General features: G+C 46.8%; 1 protein-coding gene across 1 annotated transcript in view; it reads right to left on the bottom strand.

Moving 5' to 3' along the window:
• Positions 1–26,593, bottom strand: part of LOC139278706 (RNA-binding Raly-like protein) — a 1,090,435-nt gene that overhangs the window by 12,653 nt on the left and 1,051,189 nt on the right. The window contains exons 6-8 of the mRNA XM_070897767.1: positions 21,000–21,113; positions 10,919–11,103; positions 7,356–7,423 (exon numbers count right to left, since the gene is read on the bottom strand). Of these exons, the coding sequence (XP_070753868.1) occupies positions 7,385–7,423; positions 10,919–11,103; positions 21,000–21,113 (338 nt within the window). The 3' untranslated portion in view covers positions 7,356–7,384. The remainder of the gene's footprint in view (positions 1–7,355; positions 7,424–10,918; positions 11,104–20,999; positions 21,114–26,593) is intronic.

Below are 26,593 nucleotides of genomic sequence, written 5' to 3' on the forward strand. Positions count from 1 at the left end.
GGTTGTGTATAGCAGACACGGAACACGGCCCTCATCTTAAGCAAGGCAATCTTATTAGCACTCCCAACTCATTCTCTATTCACCATCTAAATTCTAGGGAATACAACCATGATTTGTGCAATCTTTCCTCGTAACTTAACCCTTGAAGTCTGGGTATCATTTTGGTAAACCTTCGCTGCACTCCCTCCAAGGCCAATAGATCCTCCCTAAGGTGTGGTGCCCAGAACTGCTCACAGTATTCCAGGTGTGGTCTAACCAGGGCTTTGTATAGCTCACCGCCACCTTCTCAAGGGCAAGTAAGGATGGGCAATAAATGCTGGCCTTGCCAGCGATGCCCACATCTCAAAGAATGATAGAAAATAAATCACTTACCAGCAATAGAGAGTAATACCACAGAATGATAATTTAGTTGGAATTATTTATATTTTTACATGGAATTAAATAAAATTTACAGTACAGAAACAGGCCATTTGGCCCAACTGGTCTATGCCAGTGTTTATGCTCCACACTAGCCTCTTCCCACTCTAATTCAGCTCATCCTATCAGTTTAACGTTTTATTCCTTTCTCCCTCGTGTATTTATCTAGCTTCCCATAAATGCATCTATGCTGTTCGCATTATCTACTCCATGTGGTAGCGAGTCCCACATTCTAACCAGTCTCTGGTTTCTCCTGAATATTTTATTGAACTTATTAGCGACTATCTTGAATTTATGACCCCTAGTTTTATACTCCCCCACAAGTAGAAATATCTTCTCGCCGTCTACCATGTCAAACCCCTTTGTAATTTTAAAGACCTCTGTCAGGTCACTTTTCTCCTTTCCAGAAAAAAGAGCCCCCACCTGTTCAGTCTATCCTGATAGTTAGTTATCACTTCGACAAACACAAATGACCACTATAGATTGGCTGATGAATCGCACATAAGTAAATAGCAAATAGTGGCATTAAAAGAAAAGAGGTGAACACATTGGCCTCAGTTTATATGGTAATGTGAGACATGAATGCACAACAGAACTGCCACTCATTAAGGCCATCAAAAGGGAGGGGCTATTACCACTCGTAATACTTCTAAGGTTTCTTGTTGCACGTAAGAGTGCAGGAAGCAAGTTAACAACCTGTGCCAGGACCACTCATGCCCACCAGGGACAGGCTAAAGAAAGGCTAGCAACTTCTTGAGGAATCGGTTAACATCTCTTTCAGTTAATTTTTCAAAAATGTACCTGTACCTAATACTGAAGGACAGCGAGTTGATATGCCTGCTACACAGTAATGTTATTAGGAATCATTGTACATCTATTGTTCAGTATGGAATCACAGAATGATATTATACAGAAGGAGACCATTCGGCCCGTGGTGTCTGTGCTGGGTCTTTGAAACAGCAATCCAATTAGTCCCACAACCCCGCTCTTTCCCCAGAGCCTTGCAAAATGTTCCTTTTCAAGTAAGTATCCAATTCCTTTTTAAAAGATACTATTGTTTCTGCTTCCTCATCACTTTCAGGCAGTGCAGACCATAACACCTCACATCACCATTGTTTTTCTTCACCTCTCCTATGGTTCTTTTGCCAATTATCTTAAATCTTTGTCCTCTGTTACCGACCCTCCTGCCAGTGGAAAAAACTTCTCCCTATCTACTCTATCAAAAGCCTTCATCATTTTGAACATCTCTGTTAAATCTTCCCTTAACCTTCACTGCTCTAAGAAAAGAAAGGAAGAAAGACAGACTTGCATTTATATAGCGCCTTTCATGACCACTGGATGCCTCAAAGAGCTTTACAGCCAACAAAATATTTTTGGAGTATAATCACTGTTGTAATGTGGGAAACGCGGCAGCCAACTTGCGCACAGCAAGCTCCCACAAACAGCAATGTGATAATGACCATATAATCTGTTTTTTTTTTGTTATGTTGATTGAGAGATAAATATTGGCCAGGACACTGGGGATAACTCCTCTGCTCTTCTTTGAAATAGTGCCATGGGATCTATTACGCCCATCCAAATGATAGAACCCAACTTCTCCAGTCTCTCCACATGTGAATTCCTTCATCCCTGGTACCATTCTAGCAAATCTCCTCTGCACCCTCTCTAAGCCTGTGACATTCTTCCGCAAGTGCTGTGCCCAGAATTGGTCACAATACTCAAGCTGGGGCCTAACCAATGTTTTATACAGGTTTAGCATAACTTCTTTGCTTTTGTACTCTATGTCTCTATTTATAAAGCCCATGAACTGGATGAACGAATTATTGGTGGAAAGGTCTTCCGGAGTAAGTCTTCTGTAGGTTTCCAGTGTAGATTCAAGTAACAGAAATCCTTCCCTATCTCAGTGCTAAGGCCCAAATGCTAAGAATGGCCACATGGACCCGGTACGGCAGGCCAGCCGGTGCCTGTTGAGGTGGACCCCAGCATGTGATAGAGGGGGAGGTGAGAAATGGCAGGGGAGCACAAGGCCCTTCTCTGGAATCTTCCCTCACTGGATCATTTGTAGGGTGCATTTCATCTTGTGAGTCCCATTTCAACAATAACTTCATTGCTTTCATTGTATCAGAGGAAATAGAAAGTTATTTATGTATATTGTTTCAAATCTATTTACTCAAACGCTCACTGAAAGTCCACTGGGAGCCAAGCAATCACACAAGACCATTACAACACTGGAAAGTAGAAAGGCTTCATTTGAATTGCATCATGAATATTCACATGTATTATTAAACTTAAAACACTCTTTGCATATTGATTCTTCTTACAAGGTAAACAATTTGCAGCCTTATTCTATATAACCCCGTCGGAGGTCTTTAAACTTGATTCTAATAGCAATTATGGCATTTGTAGAGAAAAGCTTCAGAAATGGCATTTTCCTAAATTCAAATAAGATCCCACCCCAAATGATTGGCCTTATTGGTGTATACTCTAGTAAGAGAGTAAAGCTCCCTTGACACCTTCCCATCAAACACTGCCAGGGCAGGTCCAGCAGGGGTTAGATACAGAGTAAAGCTCCCTCTGCACTGTCCCATCAAATACTCCCAGGGCAGGTCCAGCAGGGGTTAGATACAGAGTAAAGCTCCCTCTGCACTGTCCCATCAAACACTCCCAGGGCAGGTACAGCACGGGTTAGATACAGAGTAAAGCTCCCTCTGCACTGTCCCATCAAACACTCCCAGGGCAGGTTCAGCACGGGTTAGATACAGAGTAAAGCTCCCTCTGCACTGTCCCATCAAACACTCCCAGGGCAGGTACAGCATAGAATAGATACAGAATAAAGCTCCCTTTACACTATCCCATCAAACACTCCCAGAACAGGTACCGGTGTTAGATACAGAGTAAAGCTCTTTCTAGTCTGCTCCAACTTCATAAGAGCGCTCCCTACTGCACCAGTGTGACATTCCCATTTCCGTACCAGCCAATCTGTGCCCTTTCTGGATGCGACTGTTAATTTGGTGCCAATCAGTATTGAATGAGCATAAGTTTCGTGATTTACGACCCCGCCCAGCCGAATACTCAAACTCATTTTGCGTATCCCTCTCAGAGCCAGCCTGCAGAGAAGGATTCCCCCATTTGTTTGGGCTGGATTTTTTGTTCTTCATTCATTCAGGGGATGTGGGCGTCGCTGGCAAGGCCGGTATATATTGCCCATCCTTAATTGCCCTTGAGAAGGTGGTGGTGAGTCGTCACCTTGAACCGCCGCAATTTGTGTGGTGAAGGTACTCCCACAGTGTTAGGGATCCAGCGCCGATGAAGGAACGGCGATATATTTTTAAGTCAGGATGGTGTACAATGTGGAGGGGAACTTGGAGGTGGTGGTATTCCCATGTGCCTGCTGCTCTTGTTCTTCTAGGTGGTAGAGGTCACGGGTTTGGGAAGTGCTGCTGAAGAAGCCTTGGTGAGTTGCTGCAGTGCATCTTGTAGATGGGACACACTGCAGCCATGGTGCGCTGGTGGTGGAGGGAGTGAATGTTGAAGGTGGTGGATGGGGTGCCAATCAAGCGGGCTACTTTGTCCTGGATGGTGTCGAGCTTCTCGAGTGTTGTTCGAGCTGCACTCATCCAGGCAAGTGAGGAGTATTCCATCACTCCCATAGTGTTGTTAGGGAGGGAGTTCCAAGATTTAGACCCAGTGCTGATGAAGGATGTGGAAAGGCTTTGGGGAGTCAGGAGGTGAGACACTCGACACAGAATACCCAGCCTCTGACCTGCTCTTGTAGCCAGTATTTATGTGGCTGGTCCAGTTAAGTTTCTGGTCAATGGTGACATGGTGACCCCCAGGATGTTGATGGTGGTGGTTTCGATGATGGTAATGCCATTGAATGTCAAGGAGAGGTGGTTAGGCTCTCTCTTGTTGGAGATGGTCATTGCCTGGCACTTATGTGGCACAAATGTTACTTGCCATTTATCAGCCCAAGCCTGAATGTCGTCCAGGTCTTGCTCCATGTGGGCACGAATTGCTTCATTATCTAAGGAGTTGCGAATGGAACTGAACACTGTGCAATCATCAGCGACATCCCCACTTCTGACCTTATGATGGAGGGAAGGTCATTGATGAAGCAGCTGAAGATAGTTTGGCTTAGGATGCTTCCCTGAGGAACTCCTGCAGCGATGTCCTGGGGCTGAGATGATTGACCTCCAACCACCACAACCATCTTCCTTTGTGCTAGGTATGGCTCCAGCTTGTGGAGAGTTTTCCCCCTGATTCCCATTGACTTCAATTTTACTTGGGCTCCTTGATGCCACACTCGGTCAATGGTGCTTTGATGTCAAGGGCAGTCAATCTCACCTCACCTCTGGAACTCAGTTCTTTTGTCCATGTTTGGACCAAGACTGTAATGAGGTCTGGCAGAACCCAAACTGACCATCGGTGAGCAGGTTATTGATGAGTAAGTGCCACTCGATAGCACTGTTGACTACACTTTCTATCACTTTGCTGACGATTGAGAGTAGACTGATGGGGTGGTAATTAGCTGGATTGGATTTGTCCTGCTTTTTGTGGACAGGACATACCTGGGCAGTTTTTCACATTGTCCGATAGATGCCAGTGTTGTAGCAGTACTGGAACAGCTTGGCTAGAGGCACGGCTTGTTGCTGAGCACAAGTCTTCAGCACGACAGCTGGGATGTTGTCGGGGTCCATAGCCTTTGCTGTAGCCAGTGCACTCAACCATTTCTTGATATCACATGGAGTGAATCGAATTGGCTGAAGACTGGCTTCTGTGATGGTGGGGACCTCAAGAGGAGGCCGAGATAGATCATCCACTTGGCACTTCTGGCTGAAGATGGTTGCAAATGATTCAGTCTTGTGTATTGCAGTCATGTGCTGAACTCCGCCAACATTGAGGATGGGGATGTTCATGGAGCCTCCTCCCCCCCATTAGTTGTTTAATTCTCCACCACCCTTCATGACTGGATGTGGCAGGACTGCAGAGCTTTGCTCTAATCCTTTAGTTGTGGGACCGCTTAGCTCAGACTATTGCATGCTGTTTCCGCTGTTTAGCATGCATGTAGTCCTGTGTTGTAGCTTCACCAAGTTGACACCTCATTTTAGGTATGCCTGTTGCTAGTCCTGGTATGCTCTTCTGCACTCCTCATTGAACCAGAATTGGTCCCCTGGCTTGATGGTAATGGTAGAGTGAGGGACATGCCCGGGCCATGAGGTTACAGACTGTGGTGGAGTACAATTCTGCTGTTGCTGATGGCCCACAGTGCCTCATAATGCCCAGTCTTGAGCTGGGGTGGCAGTGCCACACAACAGGATGAAGAGAGTCCTCCGTGTGAAGATGGACTTCATCTGTGCAAGGACTGTACAGTGGAGACTCCTACCAATGCTGTCATGGACAGATGCATCTGCGACAGGTAAACTGGTGAGGACAAATTCAAGTAGGTTTTCTCCCTTGTGTTGGTTCTTTTACTATCTGCCGCAGGCTCAGTCTGGGAGCTATATGGATTTGCATCATCCAGTTTCCCCAAGGGCCTGAGGCATAACACTGCTACTTCCACTATCTGATGGGCAGAGGTTAATTAGAACATGTGTACAACATTGCCCCCAGAAGAATCCTGTCACACATTAGCAATTCATATGCTTATAATTAGTCCTTTAGGGATATCAATTTACTCATTGATTTGTCTCTCCCCCTCTCTCTTCTGAAGCTACTGATTTTTTTGCTGGGATTCCAAGGCCTCTAGTGTCTCGGCCAACAATCCCTTCTTCCTGTGAGGGCTGTGACAGTGCTGAAAGTCCATTCGGCCATGAGGGCCATCACAGTCAAGTCTTATCCTGTACTCACCCAACATCCATACACACGCACTTTAAAGACTTAGGACTTGCATTCATACAGCGCCTTTTACATCCTGAGGACATTCCAAAGCACTTTACAGCAAATGGAGTACTTTTGAAGTGTAGTCTTTGAAGAGTAGCACCAATTTGCACTCAGCAAGATCCCATGGAACAGAGAAATGACCAGATAATCTGTTTCTCAAGACGAGGGTCGGGGGATAAATATTGGCCAGGACACAGAGGAAAACCTCCCCGATCTCTTTCTCAAAGTGCCACGGGATCTTTTACATCCACCTGAGAGGGCAGACGGGGTTTGACGTCTCATTTGTTAGACAGCACCTCCGACGTTGCCGCACTCCCTCAGTACTGCACTGGGAGTGTCGTCCTGGATTATGTGTTGAAGTCTCTGGAGTAGGACTTGAACCCATGGCCTTCTGATGGAGGCGAGAGTGAGACCAATGATCCACGGCTGACACCCTTCCAGCAGGGGTCACTGGACAGTGATAGGGAAGGGTGATTTTCCCAGGGCACCGTTGTAGTGTATTTGCTTCATGGGTTCTTTGCTTAAGAATTCATAGCAACATATTGCTATTAGGAACTAGTTAGTTTATTAGCAAATCACACTACACATTACCAATTCATCCACCAGGCTTGCAACCACCTGCCTCATTGTGCAGCCCCGAACCCAAATGGCTGGGGTTTTATTGAGTCTCGTGAACATCACATGACTGGCTAAGCCACTCCCAACTCAACAGCTCTACAACTATTTTGTTGACTAAAGGGGGCACTAAAACCAACAAATTAAACTTTTAACAGCATTTTTGAAATATTATTTTCCTGACTGGGAATTGAACCTGGGCCGTGGGGGTGAAAGCACCGACTCCTCAGCACTGGACCACCAGAGAACCCTCAATAGCTCTACAAACCTGTGAGCATACTCACCGGTGCATACATTACACACTGTGCCACTGATTACTACCCCCAGCTCCGATCAGCAAACTCAGCACCAACATTTAAAGGTGCTTAATCCTCTCACACACGCCAAATTAGCTCAAAATGGCACACAGAGCAGCTAGCTGACAACAGGAAGATGGCACAAACCTGAACCCTGCTGCTCGCAAGGCCTGTTTCTATTGTGTGTCTGATGCATCCGAAGTGTGATTATTCATCTAGAAGAAAAAATGAGGGGAGGATTGGAAAAAAAAACAGACAGTCAATGCACAGGAAGATTCAGAGAGAATACATGAAACAAATACTTTAGAGTGTAAATCCAGGGTATCCCAGCAAAACCACGCGAGAGGATGCGGGATTGGAAGTGAAGAGCAGAATTGTCCTTTCTTTATCGGGGTGGTCAGTGATTTCCCGCCATTTAATCCCCTCTTCTCCTGAAAGCACTGATTCACAGTGAGGCACGGTTCATCTGGGCGATGGCAGCCTCCTGCTACTTTGCTCAAGTGACCCCTCTACACGTGTTGGCCAAATGGTGCGGTGGGGGGGGGGGGGGGGGGGAAGGGGTGATGGGTAGTGATTCACTTCTGTTAGTTGATCTCAACCAGAGCAGCCTCGACAAGAGGTCTCAACTCTCCCTGGGTTATCATCAGACTGATTCCTGGGATGGGGGGATTGTCCTATGAGAAGAGATTTGAGTGGACTAGGCCGATATTCTCTAGAGTTTAGAACAATGAGAGGTGATCTCATTGAAACATAAAAAATTCTTACAGGGCTTGACAGGGTAGATGCAGGGAGGATGTTTCCCCTGACTGGGGAGTCTAGAACCAGGCGTCACAGTCTCAGAATAAGGGGGTGGCCATTTAGGACTGAGATGAGGAGAAACTTCTTCACTCAGAGGGTGGTGAATCTTTGGAATTCTCTACCCCAGAGGGCTGTAAAGGCTCAGTCGTTGAGTATATTCAAGACAGAGATCGATAGATTTTTGGACATTAAGGGAATCAAGGGATATGGGGACAGTGCAGGAAAGTGGAGTTGAGGTTGAAGATCAGACATGATCTCACCGAATAGCGGAGCAGGCTCGAGGGGCCGAATGGCCGACTCCTGCTCCTAATTCTTATGTTGTTACAGAGGGGAAGCATCAGCCAGTGGTTGTACTTGGCCATTCCTGATCACGACCCAGTCATCACCTCCCCCTCCTGCGCCGGGGTCTGAGGCCAAAAGCAGGATGGGGCCTGGCTCTGAGGCTCAGGTGTGGAGAGCGGAGACTTTGGGGAGCTGGTGACATCTGTGCAAGTGCACCTCAGTGAGAGTCGGTGCCTGCAGGGACGGGGAGGACAAATCTGGCAACAACAAAAAAAACACTGGCTAAATATAACAGTTAAATGCCGACTACAGACAGAATAAAATAGCAATTAACATAAGTCTCACACAGGGGAAAAAAAAAAGATTTAATTTTAGCTCACGCAATACTTTATGTCCCCTACTTCTCATCATCTATGAAAAGCAATTTCCTCTTCAAATTGCCCTAATGATGAAAGCTTAACTTAATAGCCTCGGGCTGCAAATTTCAATCGCATACGTAAAGACAGCTTATGGCCCATCATTTAAATCGCAGGAGAACCATCAAAGGCAAAGATCAGCCCTTTATTAAATTCTTTTTAAACACCGACTGATATTCAGTGCTCATGCTGACTCACAGCGCTCAAAATGTAAGTAATTTACAACTGCGTTGCAAGGATTTAAATTAACACGACTGTTAGAGGATCTGGTACAACTCTTCATACAGTGCTCGAGTGAACAGCAGCCTTATCTGTGCTCTCCAGCGAGTGAACATGGAACATCTTGACAGTACAGAGCAAGATGGGGACCTTTGATGTCAAAAAAGGTTTTGATGATGGCTCCGCAATGGCTCGATTGCTAACACACAGAGCTGCATAGTCCCCGACCTGATTCTCGCTCTTGTGTTAAGTCAGTAGGTTTGGGGAGCCTCGGTGTCCCCGGGGTTGTTGGAGGGGGGGAATAAAAATCTGCCAGCGCAAACCAGCAACACCCCCCCTTGGAAATGCATCCCGTGTGATGCTGACTCAGGAGGGAGTGTGGCCTGCTTGCAATTGTGATGTCCCACAGTCTCGGACTGTGTGCCGACGCTCATTGTCCAGGCTCGTGTGCCCTTTATCCCATGCCATTTGGTTCGTGGGATCTTGCTGTGCACAAATCGGCTGCCGCGTCCCCCCCTACATTTCAGTGACTACACCCGCAAAAGTTCGGCATTGGCCATGAGGCGCTTTGGGATGTCCCGAGTTTGCAAAGGACGCTGTGTAAAATGCAAGCTCTTATTTTCTGTCATCTGTGAAGAAAGGACATGTGGGTGAGTTGCTGGAGGGTGACTCCAAGAAAAAAAATGTCCATTTACATAGCGCCTTTCGTAATCTCAGGCATTCTCAGGTGAATGACCTGCATTTCACACTAATGATCAAGAATACCAGAAGCAGAAAAGCTGTGTGTACAGATGCCTGTAACATGGTGCTTTTGATGTGATGTGAAATGTACTTGGAATTAATTTCAAACACTTTTTCTATCAGGAATGGTTCCAAACTAGTCAATTCAAGACTCTGCAAAATTGGCCAGCGTAAATCCTTCCATCTCCTTGTGGCCGGGCAGCTACATCTTTGGTCACAGCAAGTGTCGTGGATTGAGCCGATTGCACAGCGCCTGTCGGGGTCACTGTGAAGTATTGATGCTCCGTGGTATCTGCACGTAGCTAAAGCCTTCTGGGAAAGGTGGCAGGCTTGTCCTTTACTTCCCCTTAGCATCTTATGATGTGGGAGCATTAGTTCGTAAATTTTTCAATCCTTGTCTATCAGCAGCAAAGTATGAATCAGAACTCAGGCCCTGCCCCTCAGCCCCGCCCACCTCTCTACACTGTCTCCTCTCTTGTTTCCGAGTCCACCAAGCTCATGGTCTACAGGGCTGTAGTAATACCCGCCCTCCTGTATGGCTCAGAGACATGGACCATGTACAGTAGACACCTCAAGTCGCTGGAGAAATACCGCCAACGATGTCTCTGCAAGATCCTGCAAATCCCCTGGGAGGACAGATGCACCAATGTTAGCGTCCTTGACTAGGCCAACATCCCCAGCATTGAAGCACTGAACACACTCGACCAGCTCCATTGGGCAGGCCACATTGTTCGCATGCCAGACATGAAACTCCCAAAGCAAGCGCTCTACTCTGAACTCCTTCATGGCAAACGAGCCAAAGGTGGGCAGAGGAAACGTTATAAGGACAACCTCAAAAGCCTCCCTGATAAAGTGCAACATCCCCACTGACACCTGGGAGTCCCTAGTCAAAGACCGCCCTAAGTGGAGGAAGTGCATCCGGGAGGGCGCTGAGCTCCTCGAGTCTCATCGCCGAGAGCATGCAGAAATCAAGCGCAGGCAGCGGAAGGAGCGTGCGGCAAACCAGTCCCATCCACCCCTTCCCTCAACGACTATCTGTCCCACCTGTGATAGGGACTGTGGCTCTCGTGTTGGACTGTACAGCCACCTAAAGACTCATTTTAAGAGTGGAAGCAAGTCTTCCTCGATTCCGAGGGACTGCCTATGATAATGATGATGATTCCAAGAGGCAGAAGGGTGGTAGCCTGGATTAGTGTTGACATTTAAAAATGGACTTAGCTATCATCCTGACACCGCGTGACGTCCAGCGCTTACCAGCTCATCTGTGGCTTCCTCGTCAAATTCGTCCTCCCCTCCATCGCCCTCCTCGAGGATCTCGTCTCCATCCAGCTCCACCGTGTCGCCCTCCGTCTGTTCGTCCGCTGTTGCGTCGTCGGCGTTGTCCGCCGCTCCTCCGCCCGGGTTGCGCTCTGTCGTGGCCACGCTCTCTGCCTTCACCTCTGCAAAGGGACAGCCGTTACTATTGATTTCCAGTCACACAGTCTCCGAACCCATTAGTGAGGATAACTGAACACCTGCCCCACAGCAGACCAGCTCCAGTCTCAACGTTCCAGCTGTGCCAATGTCAAACAGCCGCTTCTGTGGTTTTCCTTTCATTATGGGGTGGGGCGGAGGGAGCGGTAATTACTGTGTGTTGCTGAATAATAACTTCTGTACATTGAGCGAGGGAAAAAACAAGCTGATTGCTGATTGTCAGGTTTGAGCTTAATCCAAATGTGAGAAATGTGGCTCGTATCCCACCAGCCAGCGGTTACATAGAATTACTTAAAAATTAGAGCGTAGAAACAGGCCATTCGGCCAAGTGGTTCGTGTCAGTGTTTATGCTCCACATAAGCCTCTTCTCACTTTCATCTCACCCCATTAATATATCCTTCTATTCCTTTCTCCCTCATGTGCTTATCGAGCTTCCCCTTAAATGCATCTAAGCTGTTCGCCTCCACTGCTCAACATTCTAACCACACACTTCGTAATGAAGTTTCCCCTGAATTTATTAGTGATTATCTTAGATTTATGGCCCCTAGTTTTAGATTCCCTCATAAAGAGCATAAAAATTAAGAGCAGGAGTAGACCACTCAGCCCCTTGAGCCTGCTCCACCATTCAATATCATGGCTGATCTTGTACCTGAACTCCACTTTCCCCCACTATCCCCATATCCCTTGATTCCCTTAATATCCAAAAATCTATCAATCTCTGTCTTCAATATACTCAATGACTGAGCATCCACAGCCCTCTGGGGTAGAGAAATTCCAAAGATTCACAACCCTCTGAGTGAAGAAATTTCTCATCTTCTCAGTCCTAAATGGCCGATCCCTTATTTTGAGACTGTGACCCATAGTTCTAGAATCTCCAGCCACAGGAAACATCCTCCCTGCAACTACTCTGTAAAAATGTTGTTTGTTTTAATGGGATCGCCTCTCATTCTTTCCTCATAGGACAATACCCCCATCCCAGGAATCGTTGCCAGAATATCCTTCCTTAGGTAAGACCAAAACTGTACACTATACTCCAGGTGCAGTCTCACCAGAACCCTATATAATTGCAGTAAGACATCTTTACTCTTATACTCTAATCCTTTAGTAATAAAGGCTAACATACCATTTGCTTTCCTAATTGCTTGCTGTACCTGCATTTAACTTTCTGTGATTTGTGTACAAGGACACTTCATTTCCCAATCTCACCATTTAAAAAAATACTCTGCTTTTCTATTTTTCCTACAAAAGTTGACAACCTCCCATTTCTCCACATTAAATTCAATCTGCCATGTTCTTGCCCACTCACTTAACCTGCCTATGTCCCTTTGCAGCCTCTTTGCATCCTCCTCACAACTTACATGCCCATCCAGCTTTGTATTGTTAGCAAACTTGGATACATTACACTTGGTCTCCTCATCTAAGTCATTGATATAGATTGTAAATAGCTGAGGCCCAAGCACTGACCCCACTAGCTACAGCCTACGCTCTGTTTTCTGTCCATTAACCAATCCTCAATCCACGCTAATATATTATCCCCAATCCCATGAGCCCAAATTGTGTGTAATAACCTCTTGTGTGGCAGCTTATCAAATGCCTTCTGAAAATCCAAATACACTGCATCCACTGGTTCCCCCTTATCTATCCTGCTTGTTACAACCTTAAAAAACAGACTTGTTAAACACAATTTCCCTTTCAGAAATCTGTGTGGATGCTGTCTAATCCTATTATGATTTTCTAAGTGGCCTGGTATCACGTCCCGAATAATAGATTCTAGCATTTTTCCCTACTATTGATGTCAGGCTAACTGGTCTGTAGTTTCCTGTCTTCTCTCTCTCCTTTCTTGAATAGTGGGGTTACATTTATACCTTCCAATCCGCGGGGACCATTCTAGAATCTATAGAATTCTGGAAGATCAAAACCAATGCATCCACTATCTCTGCAGCCACTTCTTTTAAAACCCTAGCATGTCGGCCATCAAGTCCAGACCCAGTAATTTCTCCAGTACGATTTCTTTACTAATATTCATTTCTTTAAGTTCCTCATTTTCACTAGACCTTTGGTTCCCCACTATTTCCGGAAACAAGTGGAAACATTTTCTCTTCGTCTACCCTATCGAATGCCTTCGGATTTTAAAGACCTCGATGATGTCACTCCTCAGCCTTCTCTTTTCTAGAGGAAAGAGCCACAGCCCGTTCAGTTACAGTTTTAAATGCGCAAAGGGAAATTCACCTGCAATGGTAAAATGAAATATTTCAGAATCCAATTTAAATATCTACATGAATGGAAAAATGTACTGAATGAATTTGAGGTGCAAAATGCTCTTTAAAAGGCGTTTGATAAGATACCACACAAGGGACCCATAAACGAGAATTAAGTCACGTGGCATTAGAGAGAATGGTGCAAGGATAGAGGGAGGGCTATGGGACACAATTAGTAGGGGCAAATGGATGGTTTTTCTGATTGGGCAGATTTGGGTATCGGACTAGGAGGCTACAAACTGTGGAGGAAGACTGCGGGAGAGTGAAGGGAGATATAGGGGCCTGAAACAGGGTGCACCTACTGATTTCAACGTGTTCTGGTCACTCCAATACAAGGGCCGGCCAAACCGGAGAAATTCACCATTTGTGCTTTTTTTATGGAGCAGGGCGGAAGTGATCTCATCATGAGGGCTGAAGTGGGGGTGGGGCGGAGTGACCAATGCTGCAAGGCATCAGCGCCGCGCTGATGACATCATCGTGCTGGCGCGTCACAACGTCCCTCCCCATTAGATAAAAGGGACGCCCGCTGTGAACTCTGCAGCCACTTTAGTGGCAAACACTGGGCCCACCAGTGAGGGTTTTGGCCGGGCCAGCCAAGAGGTGCCAGGCTGTCTGTTGGTGCCCCCGCCGAACCCGGGGGCATAATTGTCAAGCCGACCTGGCAGTCGGCCAACAAAAAAAAATAACATGGCGTTGTCGGCAGTGCCACCTCCCCTTTAAGGGCGGCCAAGCCACATAAAGGATACTGACAGCAAGTTCCAGGAAAGGGGCAATTTCCTGAGGGGCAATTTTGGGAAGGGGTCGCCGCCGGGCGGTAAAGAGTCGGCACGGTCCTCTACACCGCTCCAAACCTGAGGAAAGGCACTTTTAAAAATGACGGCCCCTCCGCGGTGACTCGCCGGCCAGTTCACACCACCACTTTCAGGCAGCCAGAGGCCTTATAGAAAGGGACAATTTCGGCCCCATACTGTTGAGTGAAGTGGGAAGATAGGTGGCAGATGCAGTTGAACGAAGGCAATGTAAAGTACTACATTTTGATAGAAAGAACAGTGAAAAGAACTACAGGCTAAATGGTAAGACTCCTAACAGAGAGATAGACCAAATACATAGACCATTAAAGACGGCTGAAAGCCCATGAAATGGCAAATAGATTCTGGATTTTATAAAGAAGGCTTTGAAAATAAAAGCAAGGAAATGATGCTGAATTTGTACAAGACAATGCGTACACAGTTGGGAGTGCGGCTTGCAGTTCTGAGCACCCCATCATAGACAGGATATTGGAGCTCTGCCCAATCAGATGGACATAAAAGATCCCATGGCACTATTACAAAGAATAGCAGGGGAGCTCTCCCCTGTGTCTCAACTAAAACAGATGATCTGGTCATTATCTCATTGCTATTTTTGTGACCTTGCCCCCATGCCCAAATCAGCTGCTGCTGTGTTTCCTACATTACAACAGTGACTACACTTCAAAAGTATTTAATAGGTCAAAATGAGCTTTGGGACGTCCTGCGGTCTGAAAGATGCGATATAAATGTAAATTCACTCTTTAGCTGCTGCCATTTTTGGGAAGCCCTGCTATTCCTCTTTGCTATATATAAAGATGCTTGCAGTATTTCTTCACTAATGTGCCTTTGGCAAAAATCATTAAAAAAATGTAAAAAATAATTACCACTTGGCTGAAATTAGTAGCACTCCTAGCCACAGGTTAGAATGTGCTCAATGAACAAAGGGAGTCATGAAATGCGTACTCTCAATCAGTTTCCATGGTAACTTGCAGTATCCAGTATTCAATTCCAGTTAAGCAAGGATGACCCAGTACTGAACTCCTTTTAATTATAATTTTGACTGCGTTGTTGTTAATTTATTGCTTCAGATCTCAACAGCTCAACAGCTGGAACTAGTTCAGAGTCTTGTTATGACACATTACCTCCAGGGAGACACTAACCCAAAAATTCCGGCCTCCCCGGGTCGGTACGGAGTGTATACGGACCCGGGAAGGCATCGCAAAAGCCGGTTTTCAGTGTGCAATGCGCATACGCTGAAGACTGGCTTTTCCGATCTGTCAAGCTCTCGCTTGACAGATCCTCCGCATCTCGGGAGCGAGGACATTTGCAAGGGCAAGATTGCGGTATTTACTCATATCTTGCTCAGCAAATGTCCTCAAAACTCTTGCGCCAAAACATAATAAAATTAAAAATACATATTTTATTTTTAAAAACCCTGCCCACTGCGTTAAATTTATTTTAAACCATAATTATAAAAACTTTTTAAAACTTGGAATGTTTTTTTCTCTAAGATATTTATTAATTAAAATTAATTGCAATTAAAGTTATGTGAGGTGTGTTTTTTATTTGGTGTTTTTGTGTTGTTTTTTTTCCTCAATTAATAGCAATGAGAACTCGTAGATACGGAGTTCCCATTGCTATTAATTGAGAATACAGTACCTGATTGGTTGAGCAGTCACATGTGACTGCATCTTCTGCATGGGAACCTGGAGGACGGGAGCGCGCTTAGCAGCGCGGGAAGAGAAGGTCTCCCCACCGGAATCCCATGCTCCTCCCGGACCACCAGGTAAATTCGCAGAAATGATTCAGGTCGGAGGCAATTGCCCGCGGGAAGCCTCTGACTGCATTTCAGGGCCAGTGGGACTATCTAAGATTTACTCCCACGCTCTAGAACTACAAGTTGTTATCTGAGCAGCAGAAAGGAGTTTCTATGTACTGTTCTGAAAATGTACTTTCATCTGATCTAAACCGAGGCAGTAGCAGGGAGACGTTTGACCTTAGTGTCCCAGTGCTACTGTGCATGTGTTGCCCGTGTCCTATCCTGTACCAAGTCCTGCTTAACCATCACTCCTGTCCTTGTTGATTTATGTTGGGTCTCGGCTCCCACATCCATTCCATTTTAAAATGATCAGCCTCGTGTTTAAATCCCTTCATGGCCTCGTCCCTCCCTATCTCTGTAACCTCCTCAAGCCCTACAAGCCCTCAGAACATGCCATTCCTCCGACTCTGGCCACTTGTGCACCCCCCCCTCCCTGTGTTCCACTAGTGGCGGCCGAGCCTTCAGCTGTTTAGGCCGCACGCTCTGGAATTTCCGATGTAAACATTTCCAACTCCCTCTCCTCAAGCCCTTCCTTAATACCAACCTCTTCGACCAGACTTTTGATCACCTCCTCTCCTAATATCTCCTTCTTTGCCTCGACATCCATTTTCATCTGATCATGCCTCAGTGACGTGCTTTGGGACATTATAGGCAACCGAGGCAGTAGCAGAGAGACGTTTGACCTTAGTGTCCCAGTGCTACTGTGCATGTGTTGCCCGTGTCCTATCCTGCACCAAGTCCTGCTTACCCATCACTCCTGTCCTTGTTGATTTATGTTGGGTCTCGGCTCCCCCATCCATTCCATTTTAAAATGATCAGCCTCGTGTTTAAATCCCTTCATGGCCTCGTCCCTCCCTATCTCTGTGATCATAAATGCAAGCTGTTGTTCTTGTGCGGAAAGAGGTCGTGGGTCGGATCAAGCTTAGATGTGTTGCCCTCCGTCACATACAGCCTGCCTAGGCTCCATGCCGAGGATCAGAATCTGAGGAAGAGCCACCTGAACGCAGAGGCCTCAGCAGGCTGCTGCCATTGGTGGAGTCAACACATTGACAAGCTGGACGAGAGAGAAAAGCAGAGAAAACCAACGGAAGAAATTGTATTCATTAGATCTAAGTTATAAGTAATTGCCACATCAGACACAACAGATTGGAAACTGAGTGTCGTTTGTGAGCTATTTGTGATGTAAATGAAAAGTTCCTGCCTGCAGCAAACACCAGTGTGTGCTCTACATTCAAATTGTTTTCAGCAATGAAACACTGTTTGAAAGGAAAACTGAAGGCAGACTGCAGTGTTAGGGGAAAGCGTGATGTGATGGAATAATACGCTGTTCTTTTACCTGTAGGAAAGACTTGCATTTATATTACGCCTATCATGGCCACAGAACGTCCCAAAGCGCTTCACAGTTAATGATGTACTTTTGGAGTGTAGTCATGGTTGTGATGTAGGAAACACGGCAGCCATTTTGCTCACAACAGGGTCCCACAAACAGCCACGTGATAATGACCAGATAAGCTCTTTTAGTGATGTTGGTTGAGAGATAAATATCGGCCAGAACACCAGGGAGAATTTCCCCACTCTTCTTTGAAATAGTGCCAAGGGATCTTTTACATGCACCTGTACAATCTGGGTTAGCTTCCAGTCATGACTGGAAGAAGCTTTGTCTACAGACTGAGAAGGTTACATGTGAAGTTAATTTCAGGGAAGTCCGAACACAATTCCAATAGCACAAGTCTGCAGCACAAAACTGGCCACAGCACACCATGATTGGCATGACGTTGGGCATCTCACACACAGAGGCGACAAGGAGGGACTCTCTGTAAATATCAGAGGCCACTCTGGTGTGACCGGGTGTGTCCTTCTGAGATTGTGCTGAGGCTAAGCTGAGGGAGCATCACTCTACACCTGCTGGTTTATCTCTGATATAGGGAGACGCTCAATGCTGGCACAATTACTCGGAGTGGTAATGTGCTTCAGTCCAGAGCATTGGCCCCTATTCCAGAGCACTGGTCCCCGTTCCAGAGCACTGGCCCCTATTCCAGAGCACTGGCCCCCGGCCCAGAGCACTGGCCCCCGTCCCAGAGCACTGGTCCCTATTCCAGAGCACTGACCCCTATTCCAGAGCACTGGCCCCTATTCCAGAGTACTGGTCCCTATTCCAGAGCACTGACCCCTATTCCAGAGCACTGGCCCCCGTCCCAGAGCACTGGCCCCTATTCCAGAGTACTGGCCCCATCCCAGAGCACTGGCCCCTATTCCAGAGCACTGGCCTCTATTCCAGAGCACTGATACCTATTCCAGAGCACTGATACCTATTCCAAAGCACTGGCCCCTATTCCAGAGCACTGATCCCTACTCCAGAGCACTTACCCCTACTCCAGAGCACTGACCCCTATTCCAGAGCACTCACCACTATGCCAGAGGACTCAGCCCTATTCCAGAGTATTAAATCCTATACCAGACTATTGGCCCATATTCCAGAGCTTGTGCAACTATCCCAGAGCACTCACCTCTGTTCTAAAGCACTGACCCCTATTCCAGAGTACTCGCTCCTATTCCAGAGTACTTGTTCCTATTCCAGTACAGCCACCCATATTCCAGAGCACTTACCCTTATTTCAGAGCACAGTACCAATATTCTAGAGCATTCACCCCTACTCCAGAGCACTAGTCCTATTCTAGAGCACTCACCTCTATTCCAAAGCACTGGCCCATATTCCAGAGCACTGGCCCCTGTTCCAGAGCACTGGCAGCTGTTCCAGAGCACTGGCCTCTATTCCAGAGCACTGGCCCCTATTCTAGAGCACTCATCCCTATTATAGAGCACTCATCCCTATTAAAGCTCTGGCCCCTATTCCAGAGCACAGTTACCGCTATTCCAGACTAATGAGCCCTATTTCAGAGCACAGTGCCAATATTCCAGTGCATTGACCCCTATTCCAGAGCACTGACCTCTATTCCAAAGCACTGACCCCTATTCCAGAGCACTGGCCCCTATTCCAGAGCACTGGCCCTTGTTGCACTGACCCCTATTCCAGAGTATTGATCCTGTTCCACAGCACTGACTCCTGTCCCAGAGCACTAAAATATCTCTTCCGTAGGAATGAAACTACACAAAGTGCTGTGAGCAAAACATCGCCTGAGTGACAGAATCAGGGAAAAAACCCCACGCCTTCTGCAACAGAGTCCCACTCACTGCGTGCCTGATGATGTTCTCAATACAAGATTCTCAACTTCACTGTGGTCACAACAAGCTTAAGGTCAATAAGAAATTGCAGCAAGAGTATTGGGAACCCCAATGGCCAGTACTTATGATAGATGTATAAATGAATAGCACAAATCAACACATACTTAATACAACAGCTTTCGATGCTACTGCAACTCCAGAAAAGTGTCATGCTGGCTGTGTGAAACCTTTCGCACTGTGTCCTCTTAAACATAGATTTGCAAATTTGGTCTTTCCAACTGGGTTGGGTCTGGAGAAAGTATTTTGGGTTGTGTAAACACTGGGATCACGCAGTGGTACTGGAGCAATTTGAGGTGAGGAATTAAGAGCATTTCACAAGAAGTGCATTGACACAACATTAATGCATACTGGCCCTCAAGTTTCCAATAACACATTGGAGCCTGAAAACATAAATGGAAAGATATTTTGGTTTTCGAAAAACTACCCACTTCACTTGTTGCTACCTAAGTGGAATAGACAATAAATACATAATTGGAGTCGTAGCTTTCAAGTGGCCATGGGCCTTATGGAAAGGGGTACTTTCGTGCCCCTTTCTGTTCCCCACGGCAGCCGGTGATGATTCCGCCATTTACAGCCTATTTAGTTTCCTAACTTCCGTCATTATCATCTCATTTTTGCCCATCATCCCTGTTGTCTCTCTAATCTCTCCTGCCTTCCACCCTCTCACAGACCTTCCCTTTTGTTCTTCCCTCCCCTCCCCCTTTGACGGCCCCAGCACTTCCGTAAGAATCTGTTACAGCTTGAACTTTGCCAGTTCTGATGAAGAGTCACAGAGCCGAAACGGTGACTGTGTTTCCCTCCACAGATGCTGCCTGTTCCGCTGAGATTTCTAGCATTTTTGGTTTTTATGTCAGATTCCAACATCCGCAGTATTTTGCTTTGCTTGTACTGGAGCAGAAGTTGTACTGGACTTGGTGTTTAGCAATCCGCCTGAGCTGTAGTTACGTGGTGAGAATCTGAGATCTTGTGATCGTTGCATGGCTGGATTTGTTATTGATGTCAAAAGTTAAGGCCAAAAACAGTAATGTAGGGGTAGATTTTGATGCTTTGAGAAATGGCAGTAATAATTAGGAAATCATACGAAAAGACAGAACCAAAGACAAATGGAATATATCTCAAACATATTGTACAGGATAAAGAAAGAAAGTATACTCTGCTTATAAGAAGAGCGTGCAACAACATCTAGACGACAGCGATTTAACAAGGAGGTTAGAAGCAGCATAAACAAACAAGCCAAAAGATTTCAAAAGATACAAGGAAACACAAGGAAGAGAGGATTGGGATTCTTACTAAAGGCGACAGGATTATTAAAGGGAGCATTAGGAACAGCTAAAAGATAGACAGAGATACAGCTTACAGAAGGCTACGTGGGACCCAAAAACATTAATAGCAAAAAGAAGGTGGGTCTGACAGAGAATAAATTGGGTAAAATTGTTACAGATGATCAAGGTTTGGCAGAAATATTGAATGGATTCTTCATGCCAGCTTTCTCAAGGCCTGAGGTTAGGGTTGAGCTACAGTGTTGGGATAGACCAGAGGACGCTATACTTCTCTACCAGTCATGCTGTACCTGAACTGGGACTGCTTGATGCTGACGGTAGATGCTTGCAATAAATGTTCCTGTACCCAACGTTACTACCCTTACCTTGTTGAGTACAATAGTTACAACAAATCTAGTCCAGTAACGCAGTAGTTCAGAATAGAATTAGCGAGTACGTTTATTTGTGCCTCTACTTGCGTTCCTTCCCTCTCACCTGGCGGAGCTTTGCGCTGTTTCTCCATCCTCTCCAGACTGTCCAGCAAACCATCGATGCGATACTTTATCTGGGTCAGCTCTTTCTTTATTGTCTGCAGGTCATCGGCTTTCACTGAAAAACAAAAATCAGCAAATATCACGGCTAAGCATCTTCACAGCAAAGCGGCAACCTTTTTTTTTAAAAAGCCCAAGCCTATGGAGCGGGACTTCCGATGAGATAAATAAAGACACGGTGGGCAGGTGACACCAACCTTGGCTTTGAAGAGCTTGCAAGTTGAAGGACAAAGGCAAGGTTGAGAGAATGAAGGTGTTCCACAATTTTGAGATCCCGGGACGAATGAGTTAAGGCAGCGGTACTGATGTAGAGCAGGAAGAATGTGTAGTAACAGGCTAACAGTATATCACTGTGATTGTGGCTCACACTCCTGGACAGTCTGAAATGCTAAATTTCTAACTGCACGCATATGCCTGATCGCAAAAGAAAAGTTCTTTGAGGATGTAACGAGGAGGGTGGATAAGGGGGAACCAGTGGATATGGTGTATTTGGATTTCCAGAAGACATTCGGTAAGGTGCAACATAAAAGGTTACTGCACAAGATAAAAGCTCACAGGGTTGGGGGTAATATATTAGCATGGATAGAGGATTAGCTAACTAACAGAAAACAGAGAGTTGGGATAAATGGGTCATTTTACAGTTGGCAAACAGTGACTAGTGGGGTGCCACAGGGATCAGTGCTGGGGCCTCAACTATTTACAATCTATATTAATGACCTTGATGAATGGACCGAATGTAATGTAGCCAAGTTTGCTGATGATATAAAGATGGGTGAGAAATCAAGTTGTGAGGAGGACACAAAGAATCTACAAAGGGATATAGACAGACTAATGAGTGGTCAACCATTTGGCAGATGGAGTATAATGTGGGAAAGTGTGAGGTTATCCACTTTGGCAGGACAAAACAATCAAATTATTATTTAAATGGAGAAAGATTACAAAATGCTACCGTACAGGGGGACCTGGGGTCTTTCTGCATGAAACACAAAAAGTTAGTATGCAGATACAGCAAGTAATCAGGAAGGCAAATGGAATGATGGCCTTTATTGCAAGGGGGATAGAGTATAAAAGCAGAGCAGTCCTGCTACAACTGTACAGGGTATTGGTGAGGCCACACCAAGGCCCCGATATTGGTGGCCTTTCCGCCCACTGTTACCAACTGCCGCCGAGTTTTGCCTCCGGTCTCCCCTCTGTGCCAGTTTCTACTTGGGCTGGAGCGGGCGGGAGGGGAGTACTGCTGGGAACCGCCCGCTAATGGCTGCTGGCGGCTAAGTAGCGCAAGTGGCCTCCCGCCCGCTGAGCTGCCAGATTGTCGGTGAGAGTTAGCGCCAGCACGGGGAAGGACTGCTGCTTGGAGGCAGGTCTAACCCCGATGATAAGTACAAAGACCTGCAAAAAAAGGTTAGTGAACATATTTAAATTTTTTCTTTATAGCGACTTACCTGGATGGGGTCCCCTGAAGGTGTTCCGGTGTTTTTTTTCGGTCATGATTTTTATTTTCAGATCTTCCACCCTCCCTGGGCCCGACTCCATCCTTGGTGGCACTTGGGCAGCAAGAGCCTTTGCCGCCGAGATTGAGAGCTCTCGCCTGCTGCCGCCCAGATTGGCAGCGTACGTCTTTATTTTGCCGCCGGACGGTACTGCCATCACTTTTAGTGGAGTCTTCCTGGCAAAGTACCGCCCGGTCTCTCAGCGGCCATTGGCGGTCCTTTGGGCGGCAGGGGCGGGCCTTGGCTTTCATCAATTTTGGACCTTTGGATGACTGTGTATAGTTTTGGTTTCCTTATTTAAGGAGGGATATACTTGCATTAGAGGCAATTCAGGGAAGGTTCACTCGGTTGATTGCTGAGATGAAGGGGTTGAGTTATAAAGAAAGATTGAGCAAGTTGGGCCTGTACTCATTGGAGTTTAGAAGATTGAGAGGTGATCTTATTGAAACGTATAAGATACTGAGGGGGCTCGACAAGGTAGATGGGGGAATCTAGAACTAGGGGGCACATTTTCAGAATAACGGGTCATCCATTTAGAACTGAGATGAGGAGAAATTTCTTCTCTCAGAGGGTCGTAAATCTGTAGAATTCTCTGCCTCAGAGAGCTGTGGAGGCTGGGTCATTAAATATATTTAAGGTGGAGATAGACAGATTTTTGAATGATGGGTTCAAGGGTTATGGGGAGCGGGCCGGGAAGTGGAGCTGAGCCCAAGATCAGATCAGCCATGATCTTATTAAATATTGGAGAAGGCTCGAGGGGCCAAATGGCCTACTCTTATTTCTTATGGTCTTAAAAGCTGCATCCAGGAGGGCAAGTACACGTCCACGAGGGCAAGTACACGTCCACGAGGGCAAGTACACGTCCACGAGGGCAAGTACACGTCCACGAGATCTAGTACACGTGCACGAGATCAAGTACACGTCCAGGAGACAAGTACATGTCCACGAGGGTTACTGCACCATTGGAGCTTCAAGCCTTGCTTGACCCCTTAGTCAGGAAATGGTGCATGACATAGAGAGGTCATAATTCAGAGGAAATATGTCATTTGTTTTAAAAAGTGAGAGAGGGCAAATGACACCCTCTACTGTTGCATAGAGCCATCAATGAGAAAGAATTGAATATTCATCTGATTCCACCCGTGAGGAACGTGCTCATAATGCATTTGACAGCTACAAAATCTTCCTGAGCTAAGCAACAAACTGCATTAAATGGTAATATTATGTGTCTACATCTGAATATTACCTAAATGGATGGATGCAATGTGAAAGATATCCTCAGGGTGTTTTGAAGAATAATAATGAACTAATATGCCAAATAGAGGTTGGAGATGAAAGGATAACCTTGGTTTCATCTGTCTATGCTCCGACCTAGTCCCAATTTAGCAGCACAATACATGTGTATGCTTGAAGGGAAGAGATAGATTTTAAAAAACCTGGAATGAAAATGTAAGCTGTTCCCTGTTAGTTTTAGCTGTTGGATTATATGCAAATCCTGCTGTGTCCAACAGCAATTCTGCTCCGGGAAGAATATGCTCGTCTGAAGATAAGTGACAGCAAGGCAGTGCCCTCAAAGCTGCTTCTCTTCTTTCTCCACTCCGTCATGTGGCTCGAGGGAGTAGTGAAACACAAGTAGTGAGTAAGCAGTTCCCCAGATCAGCTGGAATCGGTATTCCCGGGTAAGGGTTAGTATCGATCCCAGCTACCAGACAGCTGCTCGGCAGAGAATCCATCCAAAGGTTGGCAACACTACAAGAGGTTTTGGGGTGAAGTTGGTCTTCGGCGGGAACACAAATTGGGTGATAGTGAATCATTTTACATCCCGACCCATTTTCTCCTTCATTTACTTCAATCGAACAAGGTTTTGAACGGATTAACGATTCGTTGCCGCCAGCTATGTGGTGCTGCCTAAGATCAATGGACGCCCTTGAACTTAAATGAAATCCATCGACATCATAAAAAGCAAGTAAAATAAATAAATACTGTGTTAATACTGAAATGATCAGTGTTATTGAAACAGGTCTGGAAATCACTATCTTACGGGCCCGAAATTGGTGAAGGCCCCCGCCCGCCCAAGTGTCGCTCGAAGGACCACTGATGGCCGCCAAGGTCCCGGACGGTTCATTGGGTGGGATATTCATCAACAAGGTCCCTCGAAGGTCGGCGGGCAGCAAATGAGGGACCTACATCGCCAATCTGGGCGGCAGTGGGCGGGAGCTCCCAATCTCGGCGGCAAAGGCGCTTGCCGCCCAAGTGCCACCGAGGATGGAGTCGGGCTCACGGAGGGTGGAGGACCTGCAAAGAAAAATCATCAGGAAAAAAAAAATCATCGGAAGACCTTCAGGGGACATCATTGAGGTACGTCGCTGTGGAAAAAAAAAATGTTTACTAACCTTTTTTTCAGGATCTTCAGACTTACAGTTGGGGACAGACCAGCCAGCGGTCCACCCCCGGTCTGGCGCCGAATCCCGCCGACTCCCGCTTGCAGGAATGTGGGAGCTCGGCGGGCGGGAGCTCAGTTGCGCCACTCGGCCGTCCGCTGGTGTCAGCGGGCGCTTCCCGGCGGCTCTCCCCTCCCGCCCGCTTCAGCCCACCTCGAGAGTGGCACCGGGCGGATCTTCCAGAGGAATTTCGGCGGTAGTCGACAGCAGTGGGCGGTGAGTTCATCAATTTTGGGCCCTATATATTTTTTGGCTCCCCTCTCCTGAAGGCACTGACTCTTGCTAGGGTGGAGTCTGTGGCCCCATTTCCTGAACAAGTTGGGAACAGTAGCATACTGGTTATGTTACTGGACTAATAATCCAAAGGCTTGCACTAATGATCCGGAAAGCTAAGTTCAAATCCCACATTGGCAGCTGCGGAATTTAAATTCAGTTAATTATACAAAAGCTAGTAGCAGTAATGATATAAGTACCAGGTGGCGTAAAAACCCTTCTAGTTCCCGAATATCATTTCAGTAAGGAAAGCTGCTGTCTGTACCTATATGTGACTTCAGACCCACAGTAATGTGGTTGACTCTTAACTGCCCTCTGAAGTGGCCTAGTACACCCCTCAGTTGTACCAAACCGCTATGCCTTCACCACTTGGACTGCAGCTGTTCTCTAGGGTAAGTAGGGATGGACAGTAAATGTTGGCCTTGCCAGCGATGCCGAAACCTGTGACTGAATTAAAAAAAGACTCTGGCTGGGAAATTCCATTGCACCACATTTCGTGGCGGTAACATCCACCAGGCCGGACTTTTTGCGGCAGGCACAGAATTCCTGCCCCACTCTCGAAATTGGGGTTACCGCGCCACCCCCCCCCCCCGAAAAGGCACTCCACTTCCTCTCTGGGGCGCTAACGGGGTGGATAGGTTGGGAGCGGGGCACATGCTACACACTGGACCGCGTGGGACGGGCCCTCCCCTTCAGTAAAGCTGTAAACTCAGCGGGGCCCTACCTAGACCACCAGGGAGCGGGGTACCGAGCCACGCACTCAAGCGGAGCGCCGGGCTGCCAGATCGCGACACGGGCCCCGCGTTCAAAGCGACAAGGGCCCGTCCGCCACCTCCCTTTGACTTGCGCCCCATGGGCCTCCTGCCGTCCCTGATCACGTCCCCTGAAGCTGCTGCTGTCATCGTCCGGTGCAGCTTCAGGGGGCGCTTGACAATTTTTGCTCTGGGGCGGAAAACGAGAACGCCGTGCTCCCGGCTACCACCGCCGTTAAACTCCCGCAGAATTCAGAAGGTGCTGTGCCCAGGCGAAAAGTCATTTGTCCCCCGTTCACGCCCCTCGGGGGCCCCAATTTCTCTTCATCTGACTCTTGCTGGGATAGGGCCCACGGCCTCTAATCCTGAAGGCACTGATGCTTGCTTAGGATAGGGTCTGTGGCAGGTTTGTGGAGCTGTTGCATTGTGAGTGGCTTAGCCAGTCACGTGATGTTCACAAGACTCAATAAAACCCCAGTCATTTTGGTCCAGGTCATCCACGATGAGGTATGCAGTTGTGAGCCTAGTGGATGAACTGGTAATGTGTAGTGTGATTGTTAAACCTTTGTTAAAAAACCAACTAGT

This window comes from Pristiophorus japonicus, chromosome 13 (genome assembly GCF_044704955.1).
Source record: "Pristiophorus japonicus isolate sPriJap1 chromosome 13, sPriJap1.hap1, whole genome shotgun sequence".
NCBI classification, from domain to species: domain Eukaryota; kingdom Metazoa; phylum Chordata; class Chondrichthyes; family Pristiophoridae; genus Pristiophorus; species Pristiophorus japonicus.